Source organism: Microsporum canis, genomic scaffold (assembly GCF_000151145.1).
Source record: "Microsporum canis CBS 113480 supercont1.6 genomic scaffold, whole genome shotgun sequence".
Lineage (NCBI taxonomy): Eukaryota > Fungi > Ascomycota > Eurotiomycetes > Onygenales > Arthrodermataceae > Microsporum > Microsporum canis.
Genome location: NW_003299164.1, coordinates 1,282,055 through 1,291,158, shown reverse-complemented (window position 1 = coordinate 1,291,158; position 9,104 = coordinate 1,282,055). Strand labels below are relative to the sequence as shown.

Sequence of the window (9,104 nt, the reverse complement as noted above, 5' to 3'; positions counted from 1 at the left end):
AACCAACCAGAGTGCCCTCCAGTGAACCTAGCAACGTTCCAACCAGAGTACCAACGGGAGGAGCTCCATCCGGTACCTCTGCCTCCATCCCATCGACTCCTACTCCCTCCACTCCACCAGCCGGACCTGCCAGCTGCCCAGGCGCTGCCGTCACCAAGGCCCGCGTCCAGTCCGCCCTACCCCAGCCCAGCAAGCCAGCCATCCTGCTCGACAGTTCCGGTAAGGTCTTTGAGCGCGCAAAGCCACAGTACGAGAATGTCCCCGTCAGCCAGTTCATCAGCGTCAAGAGCGCCGGAGCCAAGGGAGACGGCAAGACGGACGACACCAAGGCCATCCAGGCTGTCCTCGACAAGGCCACCGCCGACCAGGTCGTCTACTTCGACCACGGAGCCTACCTCATCACCTCCACCATCAAAGTGCCCAAGAACATCAAGATCACTGGAGAAATCTGGCCCATGTTGATGGCCACCGGCAAAGCCTTCTCCGACATGAAGAACCCCATCCCCATGCTCCAGGTTGGCCAGCCAGGTGACAAGGGAACCGTCGAGATGTCCGACATCATCGTCACCACCAAGGGCCCTGCACCCGGCTGCATCCTCGTGGAGTGGAACGTCGCTGAACAGACCCAGGGCTCCGTCGGTATGTGGGATGTTCACTTCAGAGTCGGCGGTTTCGCCGGAACGGAGCTGCAGAGCAACACCTGCGCCAAGACGCCCAACTCCAAGACTACCCCCGATCCAAAGTGCTTTGGCGCCTTCATGCTCCTGCACATCACCAAGACGGCCTCTGCCTACCTCGAGAACACCTGGTTGTGGGTGTCGGATCACGAACTCGACCTCTCTGACCATGGCCAGATCAACATCTACAATGGACGAGGTGCCTTGATCGAGAGCTCCGGCGCCGTCTGGATGTACGGCACCGCCTCGGAGCACAACACTCTATACAACTACCAGATTCAGAACGCAAAGAACGTCTACATGGCTTTGATCCAGACTGAGACTCCGTACGTACCTTCTTTGCTTTATCTATCAATAACAAAATTTGTGCATGCATAGCTAATAAATGTTATAGATACTACCAATCTAACCCAGATGCCCTTGTCCCCTTTGCTCCGGACTCCAAATACAACGACCCAACCTTTGGCGACTGCACAACTGCCGCCTGCAAGAAAGCGTGGGGTCTCCGCATTCTAAATTCCACTGACGTCTTCCTCTTCGGAGGCGGTCTCTACAGCTTCTTCGAGAACTACGCCCAAGACTGCCTCAGGACTGAATCCTGCCAGCTCAACATGATCGAAGTGCTTTGCTCTCAAACTTATCTGTACGGTGTTAGTACCAAAGCTAGCACCAACATGATCACTTCCGGAGGCAAGGGGCTGGTTCCTCAGAAGGAGAATAGGAGTAACTTCTGCTCTACCGTGGCTCTCTTCCACCAAGGAACGCTTTAGGGTGAAACGTCTTCTTCATCTTCTAGACATGCAGAAAATATACAATAAAAACAAAAACAAATGCAAAACCAGAAATTGTTATCTGTATTTTGAAGGCTCATTTCGTCCTTCTAGATTCTTTTCTTGACTACGGTTTATATGTTTTAACATAGCTATATTCCCTATTCAGTTGCTATGTCTTGTTTCTCATTCTATGTCTGCTCCTCTCTGCCAGGTTCTTGATAGCCTACACGAGAGTTGACCTCAAATCAAATATTATATGTATATGAAATACCTTGGCGGACGACAATTGAATACTTCTAAATAGTCATTATCATTAAATCAGCCGTATCATTAACATTCGCATCATACCAATGTCATAAAGTATCCACTTAGAACAGCCCAATCTCTACCCCACGCTCTTTGGCGATCATATCTGCAGTCCTGCCCCTCGCATCCCTCCATAGATCTCTCAGAATGTCCAACGGTACCTGGATATGTGGTGTTCCCGGCCCGTCAGCACCCATGTCCGGAAACAACTCTTGCCAAAACACTTCGATACGTTGTTTATGCTGCGGCGTGAGCAGGGTAGGTTGGTTCCCCGCCACAAAGGCAGGGTAAAGTAAGAGATTAAGCACCTCGCACGCCTCCTGTGACGGTTGCTGGTGCTGCCTATCCTGGCTATAGGGCTGCTGCGGTTGCTGTGAGGAGTCTGTGGTGAGAATCGTAGTAAGGTTAGATAGTATTGCCTCAACGAGGAACGGCGTAGGCGGACAGCCATCATTTTCACTTTGTGGTGACTTATATGGGTCCGAGGCAGAAAGGTCCGTAATCTCAACGTGGTTGAGCAATTTATATTCCCTCGAGGAGATAATTCCCGCCAAACGAGTGGCGTCCCATGCCAGTCGGGTCAACAGGCTAGGTGGGTGTGCGTTTCGGCCAGAGCTCTCGTTACCGCCATCGTTCCACTGCCATGTCCACAACTGCATCTCAACCCCTGTCTGGCCAACCAGGGAGAGAAGATCTATTAAGCTGAATGGTATATTGCTGTTCGGCTCTATCCCGCTTTTACCACGACAGTAGTCTCTCCATATATTCAAGGGCTTCGTTGCTCGGCCTAGAACATGCGTGGGAAGGTCGAAGAAGCCGATGCTGTCTAGAATCTCGGAGCTGATATGGCTTGGAGCAGAGAGTGTGTTGCGATATCGAATTATCGAATAAAGGCCATTAAGATGAATGGTCCATTTCATGCAACGATTCATCTTAAGACGTTAGATATATGTTTCTTCTGAAGTAAGGGGGGGACGTACTCCAATAGAACATAGTAAGATTCCAGCGATGAGAGTGGCATCTTTCATTGCGCATTTGGTATCACATACGTCCTCACGGAAGAGCCTGAGCGACTTTGCATAGTATTCTTCGAATTTATCTTCATGCTCGGGATGCAAGGTCAGTTGAAACATGAGGCAGTTCGCTATCAACGACCTGGACTCGGAGCAGAATGCAAGAATATCTCCAAAGGGAGACTGTCCGGCCTCTGCCAGATACTGGGATCCCCATTCTTTAACTGGTTCAGCAAGTTAGTGCAGCAAGATCAGCATGTATACATAGTAGATGGACGAACATTCTTCAAATATCTCCTCGTCAAAGGGGCTGAGCGGTATAGCCGTCACCAGCGAGTTTGACGTAGCCACGGACGGAGACCTTTCAACTGGAGAAGAAGATGCAGCGGCAGCAGCAGCAGCAGCAGTAGACTTCTCTGACTTGACCTTTGGCGAAGGAGAACTCGTCCTCGTCTGCGTTGGAGGCACAGAGAAGTTCAAGACTCCCATGCACTCCGAGAGCGACCCTATATTGGCCGTTGGGCTGCCCCTGGGACTCTTCTGCTTCACTCCACCAGCGTTTCCAGTCGATATACGAGCCGGTTGAGCTGCAGAAGAGGACGCAGACTGCTCGTTCTTCCCGCCAGGCACATCCTTGGGATGCACCGGGATAGCTGAGCCCATCAGATATCCTCGTGAGGCCACCCCGTTCCCCCATTTCAGACGAGGTCCATATCCGCTGCACTGCAACGACTTACGCTCACAGGGAGTGCAGAACGGCCGTTTCTCATCGCACTTCTTGCGCCGGGCTCGACAGGTCCAGCATCCATTACGCGAACGAGTAGTGACCTTTCTTGTGCGCGGCTTGGGCTGAGGTTGCGGTTCAGACATCGTTTTGACTATTTTTCAACCGGCCATGAATATTACCATTTACATGACAGGAACCAGCTAACTATCAGACGGGAACGACCGCAATATCTAGTTATCAGAGACAGCTTGGCTGCTAGAGGATGCTGCAGGCTGATTATTTGATATTATCACAGAAAGCTCAAACGTCCCCTCGAACGGTGGATTATGCCGATTTGAATAGGCTTCAAAAAGCAATATAACGTCCAAGAGCCGGAACATTCACCAAGGTTCAGTCTGATTATATACGTGAAAAGTGAAAGGAACTCATGCAACAACATGAATAAGCTGCTCAGTCAACGGCTTCGCGATTATTATATCCATCATGAACGTTCCCCTCTCCCCTTGCTCCGTCACCAAACCTCCCCGGTCAACGGCTGTATCCCTGCAATCCCTCCGCAAAGGAGAGCCTCTAGCGTGGAGTTTTACGCTTACTGCCAAGGACAGCTTCCCCAAGCGAGAATGTCTTATTCAAACGATGGGATCAGGCCATATTTACTCCCACAAAACGATAATATAGGAAGCCCTTAACCTGAGGTGTAGAGGCCGAGACAGCACCACTTGAAGTCTGCGTCCTTGTTCGAACTTGTTTGAGCCTCAGCTGGAGTCGCAAGAGGTGGATATGAGGGCGTGGCAGATTTAGATCTTGCTCACATTCGATCGATGACACGACATTCTATCCCTGGCCATTTCCAACAATGCAATCCTTTTCGTCAGCATTATTCAGGGGCAACTTATATACTACGTACGTCAGTGATATGACTGGCTACACGAAGTAACGACAAGGCACACGTTTATCATATTACTGCAATTGACTTGTTGGTCCGACCTTGCCAACGAATTCAGATATATTAACAGTCGAAAAAAAGAATGGGCTTGCTCCCTGGATATGTTATAAAGGATCTACGCGCTCTTTATAATCGAGCCCCTTTCTTGATCCCGTCTTCGAGACTCAAATGAAGCGGGCTGGTCACTGGTTCCTTGGGCGCGTAGCCAACTGTCTTGCTGGGATCCTTTCAAAAAAGCTTGACTCAAAGCCGTGACGCAAGCAAATCCCGCTGTGGCTTCGAGAGAAGTTTTCAATTCTCTTTGATAGCGTCTAGTTACTACGATCTGGTTGGACCACAGCCTGGAGGCCACGCAAGACACCATTTGCCCAAAAGAAAAAAAAGCTTCTCAACTTGAGACAAGGATCTTGAAACATACATACTACTGTTATACACAATTTAGCCTTGACGGTGGTCGGCTCCATTCCTGTCTCTAAATTCCTGGGGGCGGCGTCCGAGTTGGAGTTAGGTTGGTTTTTTTTTTTTTTTGGATTATCCTGGAGCTGCGATGTCTTTCCATGCGCGAAAAATGCAACCACACTCCAAATAAATGAAAAATAAATAAATACCGCGGCGCCTCCCGTTCGACTCAAAGCGATGAGAGGATTTCTCACTGCATCGAGAATTTCTGTGCAACCAAGTTTGCTGTGCTTCTGCTTTGTGATACCGGGAGGGTGAAGGGCTCGTTCGCATACCTCACATGTCTGCTCGGGTTCACCAAGTTCGCTTCTGCTGCCCCCTTTAGTCCACTCCTGGATACCTTTCTTATATATATAACATTTGGCCGGGTGCTCGAACCGAGAGGGCCCTAAGCTTGCTTTTTTGTGTTTTTTGGCCATTCAGGGCGGACGAAGGGACATGCATTCGCTTAGAGGGCTGGTGGCTTCGGCCTTACTGCTCTTTGTTATCTCCTGCAACGGACAGCCCCTACACCCATCTCACGATACTGGCCATCTAAGAGACTACCAACCAGGTCGTTCTTTGGCTGATTATGAAGCTGCTTCTGTGTTGAAGAAGGTTTTAAGCCAGCCCATGCATACTGGGGATGGGATACGTAATCTAGTATCCATCGCCAGAGAAGAGTTAGCTGCCCAAGAGGCACAGAACGACGACCAAACGGTGGGTATTTTCCGCCTTATCCCTCTTCAGTCCACTTTCAAACATACACAGTATGAGAAGATAGTTCGAGAGTTGGCTGACCATGATATTTTTTAGGTCATGAGGACCGACAGTCAATTACAAAATACTGATACCGAAGCCCTCCATCAGGATGTAAAGGACGACTCGCCATCAGTATCACCTTCACAAACATCCGGTTACTCTCCCGACGCATCTGGCGTCATTGCCAACTCCCGCGACTACGATTTTCTCCCGGACGAGCTCAACGGGTACGCTGGCAGCAGCCCGGGGTGGCTTCGCTTAGTCAAAGAATCCGGTATTAGCACAGCTGGGAGTTCTGGCCGGGTTGAATTCCTAACTCCTGGGATAATAATAACAGGCGTAGTCATTCTGCTCCTTGTCACCATTGCATTCTTTGATTTTATGCAGTGGATTCACCTCAAACGATCAAGACCACGCCGAAGGCCATCGATGGCTTTCTTCATCATAGATGGAAAGGCGATTCCCGAAATCAAATACAGCGACGAGGACGACTACGGCCGAAGGGAGATGACGGTTCCATGATCCAACGGCGTCTGTCATCTCTCCGTCGACAGGAAGAATGTCACTTTGAGACCAGTTCCGAATTGGCCATCCCTTTCTTTCCCCTCCTCCCTTTTCATTTTTTTCTCGTGCATTGCGAGCCACATGTCTGTATGTTAATAACGTGTTTTCTCTACGGTTTTTCCTTTTTTTATTTTATTTTTTTTTTCTTTACTAAAGGGTGTGACTTGTTTGATTTATGGGTGGTGCAACTTCCCCAAGGACGGTTATTTGGTCGATCTATGCATTATTCAGCTCTTCGTACAACGATTGATATCTGCATCAACACGAGATTTTTTTTTGGTCATTTTTATAATAAGGATATATTAGGTCAAGGGGCTGTGACGCCACCCCCATGCAAGGCACGGTGATCAGCAGTATAACCGCCCAACCCTTGCTACTCCGTACTATGTATAGAGTATTTAGCTATGGTCTAGGTGTAACGATCTACGGCAGCGAATATACAACACCATACTCTATATCTCCGTGGAAATATCTCTGCCAGACTGTCTTTTATTCCTGCATTATCATTTTGAAAATTTTCGGGTTGACCATAAACATAGCATATATTCCACATTAGGATAAGACAATAGAAATGGACATGTATTGTATACCTGTATAGGCTCGCTTAGCTATGAGAAGACTCCTTCCTAGGGTTGGCTATGGCGAAGAGCCGTGCTGGAGATTGAAGGAAAGCAACAATTTCCTTTCCAGTGACCTTTAGCTGATAGTCTGGGTCTGCCATCTGCAGGTCAAATTTCCTCAGCACCTCAATCAAAACAACCATAGTCAACTGCAGAGCAAATCTCTTGCCGAAGCAGTATCGCTTGCCGTTTCCAAACCACTTTTTAGCACCAGGTGGTAGTTTCTCAAAGGACTCTTCTAGCATACGTTCTGGCTTGAATGTTTCTGGGTCTTCAAACACTTCAGGATCGCGGTTTACAGCGCCGAGTAGGACCAGAATTGATTGATCCTTTGGTACCCGATACTCTCCTCCTGCAAGCATAACGTCACCTGGGTGATCTGAAGGGATGGGCTCGACGAGGAAGCCTGGTGCGGAAGCAGAGAGCCGTAACGTCTCTCGTAGAACCGCATCTAGATAATGCAGCCTTGATAAGCTCTGCGCCGTGATCTGAGGATTAGAACCGAAAACAGTGTCGATCTCCTGCCGAACCTTGGCCATAACTTCAGGGTGTTTCATTAAAAAGAACAAAGAGAATGTTATGAGGCCAGCAGTAGTAGTCGACGTAACTACCATGGTGATTATTTCATCGATGACCCTCTCCTCGTCGACAGTTTCGCCTGTCTCGGGGTCTTTAGCTGACAGGAGGGCATGGAGCATGTCTTGCTTAGGAGGGTTTTCCGCCCTTTTAGCAGCAATGAAATCGGATGCCATCCCGCGAAAGTCTCTAATCTGTTTCTCGTAGACGTCCCTGTAGAGGAGCCAGGTAAGGAACTTTGGCCTGTTGGGCCGCTTAACCATTTCCCAGGAGGCATGTTCCAATAGTTCGATAATGGGTGGTCCCTCGCCGCCGAGTACATTGTGGCGTTGATTGAAGAAGATATACATTGCCGATTGGGTAGTTAACCGTTTCATATCTTCCGTTATATACACACGCTGGGGTTGATCAGAACCTGATGTCCATCGTGTAACAAGCTCTGATGCCATCTCCTGTAGTTCCTTCAACCGCACGTCGTCGCTTGACGGGGAAACAAAAGGCACCATGATCCGGTGTGCTATTCCCCAGCTGGGTTCATGGTCGTAGGCAGTAAATAGAGCATCATGGACTGCCTGGCGCATAACCTGGAACATTGGTGCTTGAATGTTCTTGCGGAACCGTTTCTCATCACATACCTCTGCGGCAAGCTCGACATTTCCAACTATGACAAGTTGCTTGCCGAGAGCCTTGATCTTGAAGATAGGACCTATCATATATTAGCAGGAACTTCAAGCGAGGAGACTTGACAAACTTCGCTGGCATACCGTATTTGTCTGCAAGCTTTTTGAACGAGCCCCAGGTGTCATTTGGGTCGAAATCGAAGACGTTCCCCAAGAAAGGGAGGCCAGGGGGATGTGGTATAGAGGCAACCATGGTGTTGTTGGATGTTATATCCTGCGCTTCCTCTGGGAGCACAACGAACAGTCTTCCTTATGTAGATTCATCATCCATACCTGCTGCCGTTGACCCCTCTAACACCCTCATCCCATGCATGAGACGGCATGGGGTGCAGGCCTCAAAAAACAGTCAACCACTAGTAGTAGATAGGCCATTTCGAGTAACAGCTCAGTCCACCAATCGCAGTGACTGACATTTACGCCTAGTCTGTGTGCCACCGAGAGATGTTTGATATCAAATGACTTGTGATCTGGACCAGATAGGTCACTTTGAGCCAACCAGCCTACTGAAAGCTGGCGTTTACCAAGCCGGATCTATACCAGCGAAGCCCCTGATCTGGCTCAGCCATCTAACGATGAAGCTCACGCTGGAAAAAGAAGCCATTCCTCTTCGAGCTTCACGTACACAATCCGTCGAGGATGTTTCTATTGCTCCATCCATCTGCGAAGACAGTGAGAGAAAAGTCTTCCAGCAGAGAGAATTCTGAATGTCCTTCAGAGAAGACTGAAAGTCAGTCAAGACTTGGTGTTAATCACGGTATATTTCACGAAGAGGTACTCCAAGGGCTCTCTCTCTTTCGAAGGCTTGGCCTATTTGCGGTGATTTGGGGATATATATATCATCGCGTTGACATCAAGAATTGATTCATCACGGAGAGACTGTGTTATCATCTCCAACCAGGTCTGACTACAGGGTCACTGGTAGAGAGTCTGCAGCAATAATCCAGTTCATTGCCTGTTAAGTGTCACCATATTGGCAATTAAATATCAAAGGCTTGACTGCTGCAAGGAAGAAATGAACAAGC

The 9,104-nt window shown here is 48.9% G+C and overlaps 4 protein-coding genes across 4 annotated transcripts; 2 read left to right on the top strand and 2 right to left on the bottom strand.

Moving 5' to 3' along the window:
* Nucleotides 1–455: 455 nt before the first annotated feature.
* Nucleotides 456–1,447, top strand: MCYG_06600 (exo-beta-1,3-glucanase Exg0; the record flags this gene model as incomplete). The annotated part of the gene is made up of 2 exons (XM_002844590.1): nt 456–1,003; nt 1,072–1,447. 2 exons carry the CDS (start codon nt 456–458, stop codon nt 1,445–1,447), a joined length of 924 nt encoding a protein of 307 aa, XP_002844636.1.
* A 371-nt stretch (nt 1,448–1,818) lies between these two features.
* Nucleotides 1,819–3,639, bottom strand: MCYG_06599 (conserved hypothetical protein; the record flags this gene model as incomplete). Its single annotated transcript, XM_002844589.1, has 4 exons — nt 1,819–2,688; nt 2,806–2,993; nt 3,051–3,422; nt 3,507–3,639. The coding sequence occupies 4 exons, from the start codon at nt 3,637–3,639 to the stop codon at nt 1,819–1,821; spliced, it is 1,563 nt and encodes a 520-aa protein (XP_002844635.1).
* Nucleotides 3,640–5,339: 1,700 nt separating this feature from the next.
* On the top strand, nt 5,340–6,164 carry MCYG_06598 (uncharacterized protein; the record flags this gene model as incomplete). The annotated part of the gene is made up of 2 exons (XM_002844588.1): nt 5,340–5,600; nt 5,697–6,164. The coding sequence occupies 2 exons, from the start codon at nt 5,340–5,342 to the stop codon at nt 6,162–6,164; spliced, it is 729 nt and encodes a 242-aa protein (XP_002844634.1).
* Nucleotides 6,165–6,810: 646 nt separating this feature from the next.
* Nucleotides 6,811–8,275, bottom strand: MCYG_06597 (NADPH cytochrome P450; the record flags this gene model as incomplete). The annotated part of the gene is made up of 2 exons (XM_002844587.1): nt 6,811–8,108; nt 8,167–8,275. The coding sequence occupies 2 exons, from the start codon at nt 8,273–8,275 to the stop codon at nt 6,811–6,813; spliced, it is 1,407 nt and encodes a 468-aa protein (XP_002844633.1).
* Between the last annotated feature and the right edge of the window lie 829 nt (nt 8,276–9,104).